Source organism: Phyllostomus discolor, chromosome 2 (assembly GCF_004126475.2).
Source record: "Phyllostomus discolor isolate MPI-MPIP mPhyDis1 chromosome 2, mPhyDis1.pri.v3, whole genome shotgun sequence".
Taxonomy (NCBI): Eukaryota; Metazoa; Chordata; class Mammalia; order Chiroptera; family Phyllostomidae; genus Phyllostomus; species Phyllostomus discolor.
The window spans coordinates 8302715-8325488 of NC_040904.2; the positions used below are offsets into that span (position 1 = coordinate 8302715).

General features: G+C 62.1%; 1 protein-coding gene across 4 annotated transcripts in view; it reads left to right on the forward strand.

Annotated features, from left to right (window-relative positions):
* Positions 1 to 7172: 7172 nt before the first annotated feature.
* Positions 7173 to 22774, forward strand: part of PDE9A (phosphodiesterase 9A) — a 90886-nt gene continuing 75284 nt past the window's right edge. For 2 of the 4 annotated variants that reach the window (XM_036017470.1, XM_036017471.1), the window contains exon 1: positions 7173 to 7340. In XM_036017470.1, coding sequence (XP_035873363.1) covers positions 7272 to 7340 — 69 coding nt within the window. In that variant the 5' untranslated portion in view covers positions 7173 to 7271. The remainder of the gene's footprint in view (positions 7341 to 22774) is intronic. The other 2 variants (XM_036017472.1, XM_028504538.2) reach the window with 2 other exon arrangements.

Sequence of the window (22774 nt, forward strand, 5' to 3'; positions counted from 1 at the left end):
TTAGCTGAAGGGGGCAGGGCGGGCAGAGCTGGCACTTAGTCCCGGCTTGAATGCTAAGTGAGCCAAGGTCAGAGACTCAACGCAGGCCAAGAGCTTGGTACGGAGGGCCGCTGGCTGGTGGCTGCATCACTCAGGGGCACTCACGGATGGAATGTGGATGGCCACGCAGCTCGGGGGGAGGCCCGGCCCCTGCCGTGAAGACCCCACGGCTCCCTCGCCCGGTCACAGTTTGCAGGAGGACAGGGGCAGTGACATTGCAACGCTGCTGTTCCCTACAGAAACACGACGCACCAGCCCCGTGTTCCCACTGTGCGCCGGGGCTGATGGATCGTCACACACTGTCCTGGGCCCCCCACTATCACCCCCATTCCACCAACCAGGAGTCTGAGGCTCGTCCGGGGGCACACTGCGGGGGTCACAGAGGTACGCCAGGTCTTGGGGACCTGCTGGAGGAGCTCCCCACCTCGCTCCAGAGAGCTGGGGGCCCAGGGGATATGACACCATGAAGGTGGCACCTTAATGGACCTTAAAAGGAGAGGCAATCGAGGTGACGAGAGAAGGAGAGACATTCTCTGGGACAAAACAAGGTGCAAAAGGCCGATGTGACGGTGAGTTTCTGGTGTCTGCTGCAGAAACGGGGTGGGGCGGGGACACAGAAGGACAAGCTGGGCAGCAGATGCCTGGGGTGCCGCACGGGGAGGAGATGGGACGTCCCGAGCAAGACCTTCCAGGGAAATGACAAGGGCAGATCAGCTCACGCACAGGTGAGAAGGGTGAGTGGGTTAGGGGAGCAGGGGACCTGGCGGGACACCACGAAAATGTGCCAAGACAGGAGGAGGGTCTGTGACCCACCAGCTTCCACAGAGGCGGTCGCCGTCCCAGGAAGGGGGTTGGGGAGGCCAGCGGAGGGACGGGGCGACTCCACACCGCAGCGATAAAGTGACCCGAGTGTGTTCAGCCCCGAGGGGTCACTGCGCCACGCTCCCAGGGAGACGCCTTCTTCTGTAACCAGCCACTTGCAACGTGTGCTGGAAACTGCTCCATCCAGCACTAATTTTACCCCTCTTACAGTCCTCCTTTTCCCAGTTTTATGGCCATAAACATCACAGCGTTAGAAAAATACCTTGAAAAACATGCCTAGAACCCCACCACCCCAACACAGCCCCTTCACAGGATCTCCCCAGATTCCTGCAAGCCCCGGCTGGTTCTCAGGGGCATGCCCAGCGGCCGGCACACTTTGGAGGAGGGGCGGGAGGCAGGGGACCAACAAACCCGTCTCAGTTTGGGGGTCTCTCGTTCCAACGGCCAGAGCCTAAACGCCTCTGTGGATTCTCCTTGTCACTCAAGTTACCAGAGTTTTCTCGGCGTCTATACACTCTTCGTAATCATTGACCTTGATCTTCGCGTCAGCAAATGTGCCACGGTTTAATTAGTCAGTCCCAATCTTTGTAAATTTAGGTCAGTTTTTTTTCTCTTTCTCTTTAGACTTTTTTTCTTATATTAAATGACATCTCCTTTCTAGGCTGATAAGAAATCCAGATTGCCTGCAGAAGAGTGGCGGAGTTTTGATTAAACACACAATGCCACATTTTGGAGGTACCATGAATACAATTAAAAGATGTAAATGCCTGATAGTTACTATCCTTTGTATAGAAGCAGCTGGTGTAAATCAACAATGAAGGGTTTTTTTTTAAATGGAACAAAGGGCAAAGAATATGAATTCACCGGAGAAATGCAAATGGCCACATACAGGAGCTTCTCCTCTCACTTGCACGTGGAGAAATGCCATTGGAAACAAGACACGCCCCCTTGGTTGGACCAGAAAACATCAGCAGGGCTGAGTCACATTTCACTGAAGGTGCGGGGGAGGGGCACTCCCATCTTCTGATGGGGGGCGTGTACATGGTGCAACCCTGTGCGATGTTGGGGCTGACAATAAGAAATACATGGTTGCTCCCCATCCCTATTTCTGGCACAGAGCGTCAGAAACCTTTGGCATTTCCCAGGGATAACAACAGCAGGCCGGGGGGCCTCGATATTCCTAGCACAGTCCTGGCCATCGCTCCTGAGATGCTGTCAACGAGGTGGCTTTTGGAAAGCACCTAGGCCACCTAAGGATGGGGGCCAGTTGCCAGGGGAACTCACCCGCCCCCCCATCATCGGTTGGAAATCTCAACCCCACCCCGCCCCCATCTGTGGGGGGAGGGGAGAGCCTAGAAGTGGCACCCACCACCAGCCGCCCAGGATCTAACCCACCCTGTCTATGGAACGGAGCCTCCACTCAAATTCAAAGGACGGGGTGTGGAGAGCTGCCCAGCTGGACACTCGGGGAGAGCAGGACACTCAGAGAGGCCATGGGAGCACTGTGCCATTTCCCACACCTCACCTTGTGCATCTTCTCTGCCTGCCTGTTTGGAGGACAAGCCCCATCTTTGGAGGTCAAACCCATGCTCTGGTGAGGAACGAGCTTCTCCAAGTGCTGTGAACCACTCCCGCACATTAATCAAGCGCCTCCGATCTACAGCGGCCCGTCAGAAACACAGGTGACAACCTGGACTTTCAGGGGGCATCCGAAGTGGGGGCAGGCAGCCCCACGGGACCGAGTCCCTCCCCTGTGGGAGCTGACCCTGTCTCCATGCAGGTGGCACCCGAGACCCGCTTGCTGGTGTGGGAAGCCCACACATCAACCCATGCATTGGGGCTGGGAGCTCAGGCCACTTTCCACCACGCAGGGCAACGCGGCGAAGTCAGAAATGGACACGTGCACGCACCGTTATCCAGAAATCTTACTTCTGAGAATCAGTTCTGCAGAACAGTAGCACAAAAAGATAGACGGGGGGGGTGTTTTTTCACGCGGTTCACAACCAGAAACTCTTGGAGGACCGTGAATGCCCATGTCACGCAGTGCTGCGTCTCACCTAAGCAGGTAGGAGAGCGTGCAGTTGAGGGACCCAGGGAGGCCCACGAAGGGGCGGAGCTCTGTCCTGTGACCCAGGTGGGACTTCGACTTTCTACAACACTGTGTAAACTATTTACAGTTAGTAATAATTTTGTAGTACCACGCCCACCAGGAGGAAGACGTGTGTGTGACTCAAACGCTCCTAAAGCTGACACTGCCACAGTCGCCTCTGCACGAACGCCTCAGTCAGGTCACCGAGAACTTGGACCCGAACTTGAACTCCGGGAGCACCTTGCCAGTGGTTTTCTCAGAGCGTCAGGCAGTCTGTGGGTGTTGTCCAGTCCCTAGCGTACGTTCCAGGCGGTCTGATTCCTCCAAGAGGCCGTTGTTGGAGCTTCCGAGTGTAACACTCCTCACCTCCAACTGCTTTATAACCTCACTCCTCTCCCCCCGAGTGTCCGGAGCCCCGGGAGCCCGACCCCCTGCGATGAGGCCTGCTCCGTGCCTCGTGTGAAGTAAGCGCCGGTGCATGCTGCCTGTTCCACAAGTTCGTGCTGTCCTCCCATCCCACCCCTGGTTCAGAAAAGTTGGCATGGAAAGCAATTGGATGCTTTTGCAGAACAGCCCTTTAGACACACCAGTCAGAGCAGGGAGAGAACATGCCCCCGGCCCGCCCAGCCCAGGGACGTTGCTGCAAAAGCATCCCTGGACGCTGCGGGCGGCATGGGACCGGGCGATGTGGGACCGGGCGGCGTGGGGCCGTGCTGGAGGATGCTCGGCCTGCCCCCGCACAGCCTCTCTGGACAGACGCCGCCTTCCCTGGTCAGATCCACCCTCCAGCCTTCTCCCAAGTGCTCCAGGCCTCCCTCCCCTGTCTGTGTCCTTGGTGGCAGCTGCCCACTCTGAGGGGACGTGGAAGACCCTCCTCTTCCCCCTCATCCTGGCTTTGCTCCTTCTTGCTGAGGATGAAGAGCAGGAGTGGGACCCGGGGACCACAGCCTTGCTCAGCCCTCTGCTCACCGATGTGGCTCTTGCGCCTCACCCTGCAGTTCTCCTTCGGTGCAGGCTCTGTAGCCACTGCAGGGTGAGCTCTGTACAAAGGTTCCAGCCGGTGGGCAGGCAGAACGGTCCCGGAAGAAACCGCAGCCCATACGGGGGTGGGACACAGAGTCGGGACCTGGCCCCAGCTCTCAGGAGCCTGATGGCTCGCATCCCCAGGAGTTCCTGCACCTCCACCCCCTTTCCTATGAGATGCAGGTGGGCGGGCTCTCACACCTTCGTCCCAAAGACAGTTGGAAATTTTGCTCCCTGGAGCTTCCCCAGGACTCAGCTTCTTCAGAACTATGCAAACTGGGTTATGGAGGCCACCCAGACCCACAAGCCTCCCCTGAGGCTCCTCGTCCCGGCCCCCAGCCCACCTGGCAGTGGCAGGCGGCAGGCGGTCTACTCTTTGTTGTCGTGATTCTGGGAACTTACATCGGCCACATTCCTGGTGGACAGGCCAGGACCGGGAATGGGGGTCCGGACGCAGCCGGGGATCCTCAGGCTAACGTCACGGGCACCCGAGGGCTGGTTCCCGGAACCTGACCCCAAGGCCCTGAGGGATGAGGGAGCATATGTTTAGGCAGAACCACATTCTGTGAGAAGGAAGGAGAGCCCAAAGCAGAACAGCTCCAACCCCACCAAGGAGCAGAGATGAAAGACTTGGACAGTCTCCGAATCAGGTGCAGATCCCACCACTTCTTACCCTGTCACTGGCCTCCCGCTGCAGCCCCTCCCTGCCAGGGCATTACCCAGCCCAGGGCGGGAGGACCCTCTTAGAACCAGAAGAGACCACTTCTACCCCTGCTCCGCCTCCTGCCCGGACTCTGACTGGGTGGAGCTGAGTCCCTCGTAGGCACCTCCCACCCCACCCCACCCCCATCCCCACCGCTCTGACCTCACACACTGCGACACTCCCCTCTGAACCCTCCCTCTGCTCCAGCCACACTGGCCTCCCACATTAGGGACCTTGGGCCCGAGCCTGCTCCCTTTGCTAGAAGGTTCTTTCCTCTCACAGACACCCCTGCTTGCTTCCCACACTCCACCTTCTGCAGCTCCTTCCCTGCGTGCCTCTTCTCCTCTGTGCTCATCGTTATCCGCCCGGCGACACGTCCTATTTATTGAGCCCATCTGCCTGTCTCCCACTGGAACGCCGCTCCCCCAGGCCAGGGCTCGTGTTTCTGTGCTCTCCAGTGAGTGCACCGGGCCTAGAGCGGCACCCGCATGCGGTAAGGACAGAGCCCGTGGCGGCCAGGATCACCACAGCTCCATCAGGAACCGGGTCGAGGCCAGGACTGCTGTGTCGCTGCTTGAATCCCTGCATGGCAGTCTAGTCAGTCGGAGACTTAGGGGAGCAGCTACATTCCGCATTCTGAATATAGAACCAGCCAGGCGGTGTAAGAGGCCCGGCCCACGTGCTGCCACAGGCACGGGCGCAGCCCCGCAGCCCCGCAGCCCCGCCCCCCTCCAGCCACCGAGTCTGGGCGCTCATCCTTCCAGGGTGCTCGGAGGAGGAGATCCGAGGGGGCTGGGTCAGATGACAATAACACATGGAGAATAAATAAGTGCCAACCTCATGAATGAGCCATCTGCCGGGCAGGGAGAGCTCTGTGCCAGCAAGCAGTGCTCCAGCCCCGCAAATCGGCGGCTGGATCGGCCCAGACAGCTCCAGAGCGTTCAATAGCAAAGTCAAACATGATCGTCCACCGTGGGGGGCACACATCACCAGGGCGCTCACTGGGACACACGACTGGAACACCCCCCTACACACACACACACCCACTCACACTTCAGAGGCCTCCGGGCTGTCCCCTTCTCACCCTCAGTGACTTGCAAAGCAAGGGTGTGCAGGGTGCCCGGGGTCCCTCCACTGCACTGGAGACAAAGCCAGCATCACTCTCTGACAGCCCCCGCGAGCCAGCAAGGCACGTAAAGGGACACACGCTGGGCTGCCCAAAGCCTGAAGAAGATGTTTCACCTGAGGATGACGAGCCCCGCCTTCCCTGGGGCTGCAGCCTAGCCCATACGCCAGGTGGCCCTGGACCCAGAGGCCGGAAAGCCAGGGACGGTGCAAAATCCAGACAGGCAACGGAAGCAAGACGGTGGCGTGGGACCCGCTTAGAAGGAAACAAACTGCCTGGACACCCCCTTCCCCAAGCAACGGGGGCTGGGAGCCCCTCCGTCCTCCCTGCACCCTGTTCCCACTGGGCAAGCCTGCAGAGGACTGGGGAGCCTCGGGGGCAGGCCCCGGAGCGGGTTTTCGGGTCACGTCTGCCTGACATCCCTGCTTTCCCCTCCAGCTCGCCCCACGCTCCCTGTGACGGTTAATAAGGGGGGAGGGGCAGAGGAGAGCTGAAACCAGAACACAGCAGGGGGGCTGGGCAGTCCTTGCTCTGGCTACGTTAAGGACAGAAAAATTCGCCATGTTGGCTCTGGGGCAGATAGAAGAGGCTCTCGCTCCCAAGAACAAACAGAAAACTTAGGGGAAAGACGTGCCTGAATTGAGAAGAAACTTGTCCCGTTTCCCATGCAAATTAAACGAACAGGCAGAGGGGAACCTAGGAGAATTTTCCCAGTGCTAAGTGCTGCTTGGGTTTGCTTCCTGACCACAAACAGCTCAGGGTCCCCTGCCAGCCAGGTGCTGGCTGAGGACTGGCTGTCCACCTGAGGAGGTCTCTACGGGCAACTCTCTGTGGGGGGAGGTGACCAGCCCTGCAGCCAGAGGGGGTCGCTATGGGAATCTGCTCCAAGTGTCGCTAGCCATGGGCGCTTGTCCAGAGGGCACATGTAGAGGCCCTGCCCATTTGGTCCTCTCAGCAAGCCGGCCTGGGTCCAAGGGAAGAGGAGAGTGTGTCTTCAAGTGGGAAGGAGACGAAGGGAGTGGAGAGCAAGGAGGAAGGGGGAGAAGGGGGAGGAAGAGGAGGAGGGGGAGGAAGACACGGAGGGAGAGGAAGGGGAGAAGGAGGGGGAAGGGGAGAGGGGGGTGAAGAGAGGGTATGGGGAAGGAGGAGGAGAAGAGGGAGGAGGAGGTGAGAAAGGGGGGAAGAGGGGAAGGAGATGGGGGGGGGGGGGGAGGAGGGAGGAAGTAGAGGGAAAAGGGAGGAGGGAGGAGGGAGGAGGCGGAGGGAGGCGGCGGCAGAAGGAGGAGCGCGAGCCGCAGACGCGCGCAGCGGAGGCGGCGGCCCGGGCGGCCGGGTGCGCGGCCGCGCTCTGGTTGGCTGGGCCCCGGTCCTCCGCCGCCCGCCCCCGCCCCCTCCTCCTCCCCGCCCTCCCCGCGCCGCTGGCGTCGAGAAAGTACAGTAAAAAGTCCAAGTGCAGCCGCCGTCTCAAGATGGGATCCGGCCCTTCCAGCTACCGGCCCAAGGCCATCTACCTGGACATCGACGGACGCATTCAGAAGGTAGCCCTCCCCACCTCCGGACGCCCCCTCCCCACCTCGCTAGACCGCAGCGTCGGCCCCTCCCCGGGTGCCAGCGCCCGGGGTCGCAGCGCCCGCGGCGGGAGGGGGACCGAGTCGTCCGCAGTCCGGACTGTGGTCTCGGACGACTTCGGCAGGGGGCGGCAGGGCTCTGCGGGGCGGGTCTCCCGAAGAACTGGACCGCGGTGGGAGGGGGCGATTCGCACGGCGATAGTTTTAAGATTTCACGGGCAGAGCTTTCTTTTGTAACAAATCTGAGTAGGGTGAGTTTGTACGTTCAGAGGCTGGTAGGTGAACCCACTTCATTTCCGGCGGAACGATCCCAGGGCAGATGCCTTGGAGCTGGTGGGCAGACCTGCGGACGGGTCCCCGCGCATGGAGGGCGCCGGAGCTAGCCGCCCCCTGCGCGGTGGTGCGGCTTCCCGGCCGGTGGGGAGCAGGTGCGGGCTGGCTCAGCGGGGGCTACTCCCAGCTGCGCGTCTGTGTCCCTGTCCCCGTTTCCCTCAGGTGGTCAGCTCTGACAGTAGCAGGGCGGGCGGACTGGGGCTGCGCTACCTCCTGGGCCCCGCAGAGAGGCTGGGTGGCCTGCTGGACGGGCTCTGCTGTCCATCTGCCCTCCTCTGGAGACATGCAGCCCTCCAAATGTCGTGTCCTTAGCCAACTTGAGTCCCACGGGAGACGCATCCAGAGCAGACCCTTTGTTGGTGGCCCCACCTCTTCTAAAGCCCCTGGCATGGGTCCAGAAAGCCCTGACCCCTGCTTCTGATTGGCTGAGAGGGACAATAAGTGAGCCGCTTGGAGGGGGGCTTGCTTAGCCCCCACTCCACTCCCCCATGGAAAAGCCACAGTGAGGCCACCCTTCCAGCCGTCAGCGGCACACTGTGTCACCTTGCACTTCCCCAGGAGCACCCGAGTCGGGAAGCCAGGCCGGGGTGCCCAACCAGGCACAGAGCAGGCGCCGGGGGGCCCTCTGGTTCTCAGACGGGCCTCTGCCAGCGGCTCCACTTGTCCACAAGCCACCTCGCTCTCACTCGTCCCCAGTTTTGGTCCTGGTGAAGTGAGAGGCACAGCCTCCCCTCCCCCGCTGTCGTCCACTTCAACAGAACCAGACAGCGGGAGACAGGCGGCATCTGCACGGGCAGGTGGGTGGCAGCAGGCACAGGCCCCCACCCAAGTCCCCTGACTCCCAGGACTGGGCACCCGGGACTGCACAGGGATGTATAACACCCCCCCACACAGGAAGAAATGGCCCTTTGCTGAATACCCACCCCCACTCCAGTGTGCACATGGATTCACATACAACGTGCATGTAAAACACACAAACACATGGGGAAACACACGTGCAAACAGGCAAACATGTGCGCACATACACTGGCGCATTCTTTTCCGCCCCACCAGAGAAGGAGTGTCAAAGATCAGCCATTTTCGGCTTTTCAAAGAGGCACCACGGGATGTGGTCTTGAGGTCGGGAGTGACAGCTCCTTCCCAAAGGGCTCCGGGGAGGCTCAGCTGAAGTGGGTGTAGGGGCACAGGGTCAGAGGGCGGGCGGTGAGCGCGGAGTCCGGCCTGGCTGCTCTGCTGTCCCTGTGGGCAGGGTGGTTTTCCCAGGGCGACACACCCGAGGTTGGGGTGACCTCCAGGAAAGAAAGCAGCCTGTGGGTGGCTCTGGGAGACCCGGGGCACCTGCGTCTGGGAGGGAGGCCGTGGCCTTGGGAGGGGCCGGCTCTGAGGTTGTGCTGGCGCCGCCGCTTCTGTGATCTCGAGCGAGTCCGTGGGCTGCCCTGAGCTGGGCCGCTAGCCTGTGAAGCGGTGTGACATCTTCACCGAACAGAGCTGGGGCGCCGCCGGGGCGCGGGGGCGCCGCCGGGGCGCGGGGGCAGTGTGCGCACTCTCTCCGGCCCGTCAGTGTCCTTTCCCTGACACGAGTGAGGAGGAAGGGGGCCGTGGTCGCTACACCTCTGCCCTCCCTGCGGTGTCTGTTACTCATCCTTGACCTTGCTCGGTGGCCTCTCCCTGTGTCGTCGGCACTATTGGAAGCTCAGACCCGGACTCGTAGCCTGGCCAAGAGCCAGATTGTGCGGGGTTTCCAAGGGTGTGCCGGACCCTGGTCACCTTTCCCTCCCTCGGGACTCCACACCAGCAGCTCTGTCCACACTTCCGATGTCTCTCTCAGCCGAGGGCTCTTTCCGCTCAGGGCTGAGGTTTCTTCAGGCCCCAAATGCCTAATTAATTCTGACATTCCCCCGCATGCCGCCAAGTTCTGTCTCCCCTGTGTCCGTCCCATCCTGCCTGTGAAAGGTCACGGACGCAGACCCCGAGTCGCCTCCAAGGACAGGGTGTGGAGGGAGGACAGAAGGCGTGGGTGTGACACTGTGGCAGGTGGCTTTTGTCGTCCCGTCTGATCACCTGTCCTGTGGCTCCTGTATTCCTTCTGCTGTCTGTCCCCCAAGTCACCCCACTACTGTCATTCCACGCTTTCTCCAAAAGGTGGCTCCCAGGGGTGTTATCTGCTCCAGCAAAGCTCCGGGGGGACAGCCACAGTGTCTGCACAGGGGCCAGTGCTGTGTCCTTACTTCCACGCTGTGACCCTGGGCTAGTCCCCTGTCTTCCGTGTCACTGTTTCTTGGCCGTCACATGCGTATAACGCTGAAGCGCTGCTGGTTGGAAGAATCCAGTGGGGCCAGGCCAACCACTTCGTCAAGTCTCCAGACGGGTTTACTGAGCAGCTACTATGTGCCGAGTGCTGGGGTCCAGTGTGAACACGCCATTCACAACTCTCAGTCAGTCCCACTGAGTGACCGCCCCCTCTGGCATGACAGGACAATGGCCTTGACGCAGGAAGCCCGAGGGGTTCCTGCCTGGTTGCCTGTCCAGGCCTGGATGTGCCGACCTTCCGAGTGAGGCAGAGGGAGGCCCTGGTGGCGTCCCCAGGCCTGGCCTCGGGCTGGGGCGTGTTGGGAAGCCTGGTCCGGGCCAGGCTACCTGGCCTGGGGCTCCTGAGGCCTCTGTGGGTGCACTGCCCTGGTCTACCAGTTAGTCCCCTGGGGGGCAGTCCCCTCGTGCCGGCTCTCTGCTGGGACCACCTTCCAGCTGCTGTGTGCATGCCCCTGCCTCGACCTGCAGCTGGCTCCCAGGTCTTCATGAGCCAACAGCCACTCGCTGAGTTGTTTCTGCCCTAAACCGAGGGAACCAGTGAGGAGAACTGGAAGGGGAGAGCAGCGTTCGAAAGCTGTTAGCATGTCGACAGAGGACGGTTCCTATTTCCTAACAAACCGCCCCCCCACCCCGGACTGCTCCCCCTCCGTGGCGAGAACCAGGCACCTGGTGTGTTCAGCCTGTGGGTCTTTCTCGAGATGCTTGTCTCTCACGCAGCCTGGCCCTATTGCGACTTGGGACTCCAGATCATGCCCCCTGGATGCCTCCGAGGCCAGCACACAGCCCCCCTCCCCCGCCATGGCGCTGCGGGGCCCTGGCCCACCGTCCCACCCCGCCCTGGAGGTTCGGTCTCTCTTCTGTGGCTGAGGCCCTCCCGCCTGCACCCGGAGCCCAGGCCTCTGCTCACCCTGCTGGCTGTCCAGCAGGAGGGAATCCCATCTTTCCCTGTGTCCCCTGCCCTGCCCTGCCCTGCCCCGCCCAAGGGACCCCAGCCCCCTCTGCCTTTGTTTCTTGCCTCTGCCACAAACACAGCGGGTGTTTCCCGCTGGCTGCCCGCCTTTCGGGGCAGTCCTGTCTTCTGTTGGTCAGAGGGTCACCTGACCCGGGTCTCGTTCGGAGTGGTCCACGCAGTGGGTGGGACCTTGAGTCCCCTCCGCAGGCACCTTTCCCCCTGCCGGAATGTGTCTGTCCTGCCGCCTGGCAGCGAAGCCCCCTGGAGACTCCCTTTCACGTTAACACCAGCCCCCCTGCTCGGCCCTCCACTCAGAGCCTCCTTGTCCCACCCACCCGCAGGGCCCGCAGGACCCTGGTGCAGGGCAGGCGGACCTGTCACTTCTCTGGGCTTCCAAGTGCCCACCTGCTGCTGCCCCCGTCCCTGCCAGGTGGACCCCCTTGGCCATCGTCAGCAGTTCCAGCAAAGTCCATGTACCTTCCTGTACGTGTTTATAACTTAAGATCTTTGAGGAGATGTTAAAACGGTAACAGAAGCTAATGGCAACCCAAGCAGGTTGGAGAAAGGGTTGCTTCTGCTCCCTTTTGGGTTTCCAGTGGGGAGCAGGGGTGCGGCTGGAGGTGAGCGGGCAGAGGAGCAGGCCACTCTGACCCCAGCCCGACCCGGCCCGCGACGGCGCCGTCCGGCTCCAGCTGTGTCAGAGCTGGGCTGTGAAAACCGAGTGTCAAGATTTTCGGTCTCTTTTTCAACAAGCACATCAGCCACTGACGCAAACCAGCCCGGCCACTGCTGCCCGTAAAGAACTTCTGGAAACACGTCTCCAAATCCCAGCCCTGGGACTCGGAGCAGTCGGGGAGCTGCTGGCCTCTCTCCTCTCCCCGCCCTCCCCCCCCCTCCCCTTCCCACGTGCCAAGGTCTGAAGGCCGCTTAAACCAGACATTTCGGCAGCTAGAGGCCCCGGGAAGGGGGTGGCTGGAGGCGTGAACCCCACTGACGGCATCGGGGCTGACAGATGATGACGTGGGCCCCTCGCAGACTGAGTGCAGCAACATCACACGCCCCTTCTTGGAGGGGCTGGGGCCGCTCCTGCTGGCCACACCGAGGGGGGCAGGCGTGGTACTGGGAGATGGCCTGGCTCTGTCACTTGCCGGCTGGGAAGTCACTTTGTCCTCGGTGAAGTGGACGCAGTGGTGGTGCCTCCCATGGGGTGACCGCAGACGGCACTAAGCAATTCCCATAGCGTGCTGGTCGCTTGGGGAGGCTCAGCGAACCCAGCCTGTCCTCTGGCCCCAGCGGGCACAGCACGGCCCTTCCCTCTCCCCTGGGCCTGTCCACTAGAGACTCGGGAAGAAGCCACGGCAGGTGCTTCCTTGGCATCTGCTCTGTACCTCTGGGAACCCGCTGTGAACCGGAGCCACAAAGAGGGAGGCAGTGCCAAGGACCCCAAGACCCCGGGCTCCACTGCCCTGGGCACCTTTGTCTCCAACCTGGCGGAGGCTACTCACCTATTTGGAAGTGGGGCGCTTCGCACCCTAAGCTGAGGGGTCCTTACCAAAGCCATTAGGGGCCACGTGGCTGCCTGGCTTCAGAAGCGTGCAGAATGCACTCTGGGCATCGGGGAAGAGGGACAAGGGCAGTGGGGCGGGGGGGGGGGTGCACACTCACATCAGACTGCGCATGTGAGCAGCATGCAAATGAGAGACAAAGCGGGGTGCATCCAGGAGGTTGGTCTCCGTGCCGGCGGTCAGCAGGCTGGGGGGTGGGGGTGTGCTTCAGGAACTGGCCCACAGGTAGCCTTGGGTCCCTGCAGGCTGGCTTCCTGCGCCCCTCTCTGGGGTTTGCTGCCTGAGGATGCTGCCTACCCCCCCACAGTCTCCCCCGCACAGTCTCCCCCCCCACAGTCTCCCCCCACCACAGTCTCCCCCCACCCCACAGTCTCCCCCCACCCCACAGTCTCCCCCACCACGAGCGGCACAAGCTGAACCATCTCCATTCAGCCTCCCGCTCCCGGCTGTGGGTGACCCAGCAGGCGGTATTCCTGGACACGGGGGGGGGGGGGGCTGGTATGTGGCAGTGGGGGCTCAGAGAGTCTCAAGGGACACAGAGGGACTTCAGGTGTCCGCCTTGACAAGACGGCAGCAGCCCACCAGCCGGTCTCACCCCGGGGAAGGAGTTGCCCTGGCCTCCCGTCCTGCCCCCTGGGCCGGACAGGTGGGAAGGTGAGCGCCGTCCACCTGGAGGAGTTCCACGGGGACAGACGTGTGCAGGCTCGGCCCTGCTCCCGCTGCACAGAGCGGAAGCCCCAGCCGGCAGGGCGGCACGCGGCCAGTGCAGGGGCAGGTCAGCGGCCCGGCTCGGAAGGGGCGCGCAGCCCCTCGCTCAGCTCACCAGGCCAAGTCCTCCTGCGTTTGTGGTTGGGGATCTGCATTCCCGAGGTTTGAGTGTTTTTGAGAAAAAAAGAATTTGAATATAGTGCAGACCTAAACACCTGCCTGCAGGAGAGGTGCATGCCTGTCTCCCCGCACCTCGGCTCAAAGCCCTGCGGCGGGTCACCTGCAGGTGCACCAGGGGCTGTGCAGAGGGCTTCAGACGTCTCCGAGCTCAGAAAACACCTCCGCGTGTGCTGGTGCGGGGCAGCCCCCCTTCCCCCAGCCCCGGCTCCCTGTCCCCTTGAGCCCACCGCGAGCACACACCGGGAACAGAACTCGCAGCACCCCTGAAAACGTGGCCCAGACACAGTTAAAGACGATCCAGAACCTGTGTTCACTTGGCTTAGATTCCCTGCTGACATTTTTTTTTTCATTTTTAAAAACTGTGGGAAAGGACACATGAAGTTGTACTGTCTCAGCCACGTCTGAGTGCACGGCTCAGGGGCATCAAGCACGTCACACTGTCGCACAGCCGTCACCACCGTCCGTCCCCAGAACTTTCCATCTTCCCGAACTGAAACCCCGCCCACGTTAAATGCTCACCCCTCCCCACCCCCCACCCCCAGCTCTGCTACCCACCCTTCTGGGTTCTGTCTCTGTGACCCCCCCCGGCTCTCGGGACCTCCTGGGCATGGAATCACATGGACCCTGTCCTTGCGTGACTGGCTCCTTTCACGCGGCACCCCGTGCTCCAGCTCCCCCCGTGTCGGAGCGTGTGTCAGAATGCCCCCCCCACGTGAAGTCGGAACAGCGTCCCGCTGGGTGGGAGTACACGTTCTGTTCACCTGTCCATCCGCCACGCACCTGCCTGACACTGTTTAGCCCCCGGCCTCCGTGCTCACTTCCTCGGCCTGCGAGGCGCTGGCCCGCTGTAGCGGTGCGCTGCTGTGTCTCCGAGAAACTGCTCCCCGAAACCCTGCCGTCCCCCCCTCGCAGTCGTGTGTGCGGAGGTCCCTGTGCAGCAGGACCCGTGACACATTGCAGGCGGGGAGAGGAGCGCCCTCTCCAGGGCGGACAGGTGCCTTTCAGATTCGATTACACTCGGCGCGTCTAGCAGCAGCGTGTCGTCATGGTCAAGAGCACGGATGCTGGGGCACGCTGGTCTGCAGCGTGTGAACCGGGAGTGTGTGAACCTGTGTGTGCAAGTTACTTACACACCTCGGGGTCCCCTCCATGAAGTGGGTCGTGAAGGTTAGAGGCGTGAATGCGTGTCAAGTCGAAAACGGGGCCGGCACGTGAGGAGTGCTCTGTAGAGTCATGGTTATTGTTATCTGTCTATTATCTGTTTGTTTATGTTGTGGATTCAAGGCGGCCGCATCCCCATGTCTGGGTGGGGGAGCCTCCCCCAGAGCCCTCGCCCCGTGCTCCCGGGTCGGCGTGCAGCCCGTGGGCATCCGCCGTCGTCTCAGCCCAGGGCCGCGTGTCCCAGCGTGATCTGTGGGTGCTTCCAGCTCACTGACACCGTGTGATTATGTGTCCCACGTCAGCCCCTAATCCGAGCTCCTTCCCCCATTCTTTTTTTTTTAATTTAAGTTTTATTTTTGACTTTACAGGAAGGGGAAGGAGGGGAGGGAGAGAAATGTTGATGTGAGAAAGCAACATCAATTGGTTGCCTCCCCTAGGCTCCCCAACCAGGGACCGAACCTGAAACCCAGGCATGCGTCCTGACCGGGAATCGAACCTGCGACCCTTTGGCTTGCAGGATGATGCTCAATCAGCTGAGCCACACCAGTCAGGGTTCCTCCATTCTCCCCACCAAGGAAAGGCCTGCGAATGGGTGAATGCCTTTCATCTCTCCTCTGACCCTCTCAGAAGTGAAGAAGCTCCATCAGGGCTGCAAGGAGGAGGGGAGGGAGGGCAGAAGAGAGGGAGGGAGGGTGAGCACGCAGCGCAGGCACGGTTCCCAGGCTTCAGGCCCGTTGGTCTTGCTGGAGGGTGTGGCAGTGCTGCCCGCAGCACTTAACAGTGAGGTGAGATACTGTGCTGTGCTGTGCTTGGAGAGGGCATGGCCAGCGCTGTCCGTCACAGCCCCAGAGCACCCTGCTGGCTTGCTCACTTGGTTGCGGGCCACACCTCCCCCACAGCCCTCAGCCCCCCTGGTGCAGCCAGGGAGAGCTGCTGCTCGGCTCCGGGAGGTGGACGGGGGCCTCGGGGACACCACGTCAGAGCCCACTGCAGGATGGCTGGAGCTGGCAGGATTCGGCGCAGGCCGGCTCTCCTCGGTGAACCCAGGACACTGCGGTCAGGAAGAGGTGCCGCCCCGGCCTCTTCCAGTTACCGCTGCTAAATGGCTGCTGTAGGGTGACCCGAGCACCATCTGTCCAGATGGGGTTCGGTCACCCTTGCACCCTGCGCTGACTTATTCTGTAAGCAGAGTAATCGGCAGAGCCCGGGGGTTCAGGCTGTCTTTATCCTCACGGCCTCTGCCTTTGGGATTTCTTTTAAAGCTTTCACTGCCTTACACGTAGCCGGAAAGGAGGCAGAGTATTTGACATCATTATCACCTAGAGATGGTCAGTAATCTCTCCACCCGGAGTTTGCATTCGACAGCGCAGCTGGCCCGGAGCAGCGAACCAAGGCCCTCCGAGGGCCGATGAGCAGCAGCAGAGGCAGCTGGGGGCGGCGGGAGGCCGTGCTGGCCGCGAGTCCGCTGGTCCCACTGTTTCCCAAGTGCTCTGGGGAGCGGCCGCCAGAAATGCTCCCGCTCAGGGCTGCGTTTCGCACAGGGAAAGGTTACGGTGTGAGCGGCAGCTCAAGGTTCCCAGTCCACGGTCAGACAGACGTACGCCGGAATCTGAGAATGTCCTGCTGCCACAGTGACGAGAAGCCCAGCCATAGCCCAGTTCAGGACAGGAAGTGCCGGGCAGCATGACTCCAGAGGTGGCCCGTGAATGACCGTGTTGTGGCCACTCGGGGTCCTCAGGACTGGACGTCCCCCTGCACTGCCGGGCTGTGCACCCGTGGTCCCGACACGGGGTTGAGTCCCGTTCTGCATGTGGTGTCTTGAAGGCTGAGCCCCGAACAGCAGAGATGGGGGGTGGCGTCTGCGGTCAGCTGGCAGGGACAGCCTGGAATCTTCCAAGAAGCCGAGGCCAGGAGAGGAGTCCCCGCGGCCAGGTTGTAAAGAGGAGCGGCGAGCGTCCCCTGCGATGTTTCCCAAAACAGTGCTGAGAAGGTGACGGAGACGGGTCCCAGCCTCCGGGAGCTGAGAGGACACACCCGTGCAGACGGGCCCGGGTGACGGAGGAACTCGGACAGACGCCTGGCGGGCGGGGCAGGCAGAGGGTTCCTCTAGAGTCCGAGCCGTCGCCCCGGGCTCGAAAGTGTGCACCCGCATAATCGCCACCTGGTCGGAGGGGCTCCCGTGTACAAGCCTGGAAAGTGTGGGCTGAGTGGGCCAGCGGACTCAGGTGACGTGCTGAGCTACAGACGCCCAGACACCCTCACTCCCTGCTCCCCACCGTGTCACTGGAACCCGACATAGAGCACCAAGCCCCGTACCCCATTTTTAAAACCAGTGTTTCACCCCGCATCCCTCCTCCGAGGGATTTCCCCGAAGCCCAGGCATCTCCAGGGACTGGGGACCCCGAGTCTCCTGGTGTTGAAGCTAGAGCAGCCAGGGCTGCCGCTGGGCGCCAGGCCTCCCAGGAGCCTCCGGGCCCGCTGGGTCTGGGGTTTCTGATTCAGTCCCGCTCTCTGCAGTGACCGCACTGTGTCTCCTCCCGATGACGGATCAGACAGCCCTGGTGCCGCATCAGGCCCAGACGCCAGACGGGCCCCTCCTGCTCCCACCTGCCCCTGTGAAGTACCAGGCTTGGCTTCTGGGTGAGGGAGCCCAGGCGTCAACAGCTTCCAACCGACCGCCATGAGGCAACCCAGGCATCACACAAAACACACAGAGCCCAAGAGCGAGTCTTTGGTTCAGTGCAACAGCGAGCGACAGGCCGAGTGACGTGGGTGTGCTGCGTGACGCGGGCTGTGGCTGCGGTGCAAAGCTGGTCTCAGTGTGGTCCAGGAGACACTGATGTTGCCTCACGGACGTCTTCGGGAGCCGGGGTGAGGGCGGGGGGGCCTGAAGCAGAGCAGGCACGCGAGGTCTGCAGCCCGACGAGATCTGCACCCCGGTGGGAGCAGGCCGGCCTCTGCACGGACACGCAGCAGGACGGGCGGGAAGGTGACTCCAGCCGCCATGGCGGCAGGCGGGGGGCCGAGTTGGGCCGACCCGAGGTCCCTCTTGTCCACATTCCAAGACATTTCTTTTCTGGCAGGAAAACCATGCTCAATTTTTCTCATGGAATTTCAAGCAATAACAAGGAAAGGAGAGAGAGGAGGCGAGGGAGGGAGGGAGGAAGGCCTTCTGCCCGAGGCAGACAGAGCTCCTGGGGCCCCGCCCGTCCACGAGTTCTTCCCGAGGTGCCTCCAACTGTGGCGCTGTCCGGGGCGCCCGTGCGAGGGCCTCGGCTCCGGCTCGGTGGTGCTCAATGGCCAGGACAGCGGAGCTCTCTGGGTCTAGGCTGGGGCCGGGCGTCCTCCCACCTCCTGGTCTTAGGTCTCGCTTTCACACGGTTCCTTCCACATCTCTCCACCCTTGCTCAGCCACTGCTGCTCCCACATCCCGCCTGGAGACGGGGCGGCAGGGCTCTGTGTTGGGAGACACAGTGTCTTCCTCCCGGGGGAAGGCCGGGAGGGTCTGTGGCCCCAGGCCCTCCTCCCCAGCCCCTCCCCCTCCCTGTCCCCAGGCGTGCCCAGGAGCTCTGACCCCAGGGACAGCCTGCGTGGAGCACACGGATACAGCAGAGCTGGGTCAGGCGCAGGGGAGAAGTGGGCAGAGGAGCGGGGGAGGGCCTGGGGTTGGGGGAAACACAGGGATTGTGCATCCACAGGTGCCTCCTCTCTGACCCCGAGCTCAAGGAGTAAAGCACACTGAAGCCGGAGAGACACCTTCAGTCTGTCCCCTCCTGACACAGCCCTCTGGGCTCCGGCTCGGCCCACGTCTCGTGCCCTCCGCTCCTTGCTTTCTGCCTTTCCGGTCCCCTGTGATCCATTATTTATGGCCGTGGAGACGGGCCTCAGACACCAGAAGTAAAAACCGCAAAACAAGGCAACCCAGGAGGATGACAGGAGCGGCGATCGCAGCGGCTGTGACAAATGAGCTCAGTGCGGGGGAGGCCCGAGACCCCGCAGACGCAGGCAGGGGAAGCGGCCCCGAGGCCTGCCCCGCCGGGAGTCAGAGCTGGCGCTGCGTGCAGACAGCCTGGGGAGCTGCGTCCTCCTACAGAGCGTCCTCCCCCAGGACAGGAGGTGCCCACACACTCCCAGACAGCCCCCTCCGGCCTGCGAACGTCCCAGCTCCTGCCCAGGCCCACACCAGCTCTTCTGGGGGCAGCTGGGGGCCTGCTCCCCAGCCCTCAGTGTCTCTTCCCTCTAGCCCATCCCTCGTGGATCCCCCCTGAAGTTTGGCCCCACCGACACGTACCGTCCGCGCCCCACACAGGTTGGAGGACTCGCTGCTCGCAGTAACGGTCCCAGCCTCCTCCTCTGTGTGTGTCATCAGCCCCTCTGCCTCCCGGTTGACTGATTCTGCCATCTCACTTAGGGCCTGCGTGGGTCATCTGGGGTAATCTCATCGCACCTGCAGACACTCAGGTGCTCACCAGGTGACAGTCCCAGGCTCCTGGGGTGGGGACGTGTGTCTTTGGGAGGTGGGGCATGACTCAGGGGCTGTGAGTGGATGGTACATGCGTGTCCAGCCTCGGCTCACACCATGTTTCCTCGGCTGCAGAGGCCCGATGGCTCAGGCTTCCTCACTGCGCCCTGCCCCAGCGGGAATGCTGGGCTGGAGGGTAGACGGGCAGAGTGAGGAGACCACCCCTTCCCGTCCCCTCCTGCCTGGTGCCACCCTGCCCCCTGTGCCCTCCGGGCGGGCCCTCAAGGTCAGCTCTCTCTCCCAGCACCCATCACCTGCACATTCGTTTCCAAGGGTGATTTTGACATCGATGCCTGCCCCCCACCATCTGCCGGCCGGCTGCATGTGACAGTTGGGATCTTAGGTCTCGCTCTACACCCCACCAATTAAGTCTCATTAAATTAATTCACATTAAGCTGAGTGCTTGCATTGTCATTAGTGTCTAAAGAAGTTAAGTAGATCTACTTGAGGAAGAGAAAACGGAATCCATGGCCACCAGGACCCAGAGGGACTCTGAGGGGAGGGGGCCTTGTCCCCCCACTCCCATTTCCCTCTGGTTCCCGTGGCCGGGTGCACGGCCTCAGGTTTCTGTGATCTTCATCCAGTCGCTCCGCCTGCCTGCCTGTGGCCGGCTCAGAACCTTGGAACCTTCTCCCCGTTCCATCCCAGAAGGCGCCTGGCTCGGTCTTTGCTCTTTGTGTCCGGTGCCCCTGCCCCCACGCCGTCTCTGCCCGCCCCCCCATTTCTCTGCTTCCCTCCAGGTGGCCTCCCTCTCACGCACCCCCCCCCACTCCTAGCTGAATGCTATTTAAATTTTGGTTTTTGCCCTCTGGTTCACCGTCACTTAATTTTCTCACCTGCTTGGCGTAATCCCGAGGAGTATTCTTTCCAAGTGAAAGCGGCAGAGACCCCCCTTCTCTCCTGAGAACGCAACGCGAGCGCAGGGCAGCGATGCCGCCATGGGACCGGAGCGTGCGGGAGCCGCCTCTGCTGTCCATCCCCGGCCCCAGCGCTAGGGCGGGGGACACTTCTGTCTGGCCGTGAAGGCCCTGCGTGTTCGTGGGGCAGCCTTTGAAAGGTGCAGAGCAGCATGAAAAGAAAATGCAATAACCCGTGACCTCGCCAGACAAGGGAAACCATCCCCCCACTGGTGTTTCCTCCTGTGTGTGCACGTGCGCACACATGTGTGTGTCTGTCTTTCACGCGAGTTTCTGTGCCAGTCGCCTGCACTCGGTACCTCGTCAGCAGCGTTTCCGGTGCAGCGTGCAACCGCCCTGGAACACGGGTACGAGTGCCTGTGTGAGGCTCCACCACGGAGGCTGACGCACTCACAGGTGACCCTTCCGTCATGCGTGCCGAACCCTGCGTGAGAAGTAAGGCGAGCAGAGCTTCCCCGGCGGCGGGCGCGTGGTGGGTGGCAGCGTGACGTCACGGGACCGCAGCGGTCTGGGCATGAGCCCGGGAGGCGACCGGCTCACCGGGAAGACGCGCCGGTGCCGGGAAAGTGCCCAGGGCAGGGGCCGACACGTAACGGGCGGTTCTGGTGTCTTGTTTGCTGTCGTCGTTTCCTTGAGAGCGATTCCTGGAAATACAATTCCGGGTCTGAGGGCCAAAGTGTTCCCTGCCCACCCCCCCCCCCACCCCTGGCTTGTGGACTCAGGTTCCTCGGGGGGGTGGGGGTCGTCACCCACAAGCAACCCCGTGTTGGTACCATCGCCTTATTTCAGACAGGCTCTCAGGGACGGTTGTGGATTCCTGCAGAAGAGAGACGACCGAGAGGCCTGTGTGCCTTGGGGTGACACCTGGAGAAGTTCCGAGGGGTGTCCCCACCAGGATGTTGGCAATGGACAGTCCCCCCCCGTCATTCGGATGCCCCTGTGCGCAGGGACCACCTGGGCATGTGTGTTCGGTTAGGGCACTTTCATCACATGGGCAGGTGCTCCTGTCCCCCCCACCCCCCACAGCCGCCAGACAGAGCAGCTCGGTCCCTCTCCTGGCCACACCCAGCCCCTTCCCCGCCCCCGTGCCACCCACCCCACCCCCTGGTGTCTGACTCCCAGCGGACGCTGCTCTGTTCTCCGCGTCTATCATTCTGGCAGGTCAGGAAGGTCCTGTAAATGGAATCCTATGGCGTGTGACCTCTGGGGACTGGCTGTTGCTTGCTCGGCCCAAGTCCCCCTGAGCCCCGTGGGAGCGGCTGTGTGGGCTGCGCATCCGTCTCCGTTGCTGGGCAGGTTGCAGGGCGCAGGCACCGCCTGCAGGTTGACGCCCGCCCGTGGAAGGGCGTGCAGGCCGCTTCCCGATTTGGGCAGTGCACCCTTCTCCTGAGGGCCGGTCTGATGAAATCAGTCAGCTCCTCAGAGGCCGGGGGGCTGTTTGTGGAAGCCAGCACCCCTCCTTCTGTGGGCTGGGCAGAGGTTTCTGATGTCGGGGTGACGCTGGTAATGAATGCGCATCATCGTCAAGTTGTAAGAGGCACTAAAGCCATGACGACGTGATATGCTGAAACTTAAGGGGTTTTGGTGGGGACAACAGCAGGAGCCCATGGGAAGAGACGGGGGAGGGGCAGAAAGGGAATGTGGCTGGAAGGGGCTCCCGGTTCTGATTAAGGCAGGAAGGGCACGCAGAGGTCACACCTCCTGGCTCCCCGGGAAGGCCACTCGTGGAAAGAAAAAGTCCCTTTCTTTTCTGCTCCGTGTGGGACCTGGCATCACCGTGTCTACCGGTCTTACCTTCGCCTCCAGCCATGTAACATCACCTGGGGGAGAAGGTGGAAAATTCTGCCCTTAGAGTCGTTACTCCACCCTCAGAGGAACGCTGGGAAACCGCCATTGAGGCGACGGGAGAGGAGATGTCTCGGGCGGGCGGGGGAGCTGCACCAGCGAGGCAGTGAACGGGGTTGCGTGTGGCACAGCAGCCAGCCCCCGGGCCGACTTACCTGACTGGGGGAGTGTCTCCTGACTTAGGAAGGTGACCCCGTGTGCTCTGGGGTCGTGAAAGGGCACGGACGCCCCTGCAGCGTGATGGGGTCATCTCCTGGGTGGAAGAGCTCGTATCGGGCTTCGCAGAGAAAATCCCGGGACCCCCGGTCCTCTGACCACCCCCTCCCCCGCCCGCCCCCACGCCCTGAGCTTGTCTCCCGCAGCCGCAGCCGTGGTGGTGTCTGTCTTTCCCGGGCTCCAGATGCCGCCCCAGCCTAAATTGCCGGACAGTTATTCTGTGTGCCCTGAGGACGTAGCCCCACAAACATCCGTGCGAGAAACCCACAATTCCTAGTGGTCACGGACTTCATGCCAACCCAAACTGGAATCCGACAGCCCGGCAGGAAATGTTCTCAGCAGCTGCGAGGGGTTCCTATCCAAACAGAAACAGGAAGCCAAACTGGGGGGTCTTCTCCCCGCACCCAGCGTGGAAGACACAGAAGGAGATGCATGCGGGGTGGGGGGGGGGCACGGGGAGAGGGGCCAGGCCGCCCCTCCGCCGCTCAGGCCCCTGTAGTGTCCCCACGACCCTCCCGCCGGGCAGGACAGGCGTCCCATTGCTCAGAAGGAACCGCTTCCTCAGCAGCTGCGGCCAGCAGCCCTTGGGCTGAACAGACGCCGAAGTGATGAGGGTCCGTGGGGCGGGGACAAGGACGAGTCATCCTCACTCGTGTGGAGCCCGAAGGAAAGGCGTCACACCCGCGCTTTCCCCT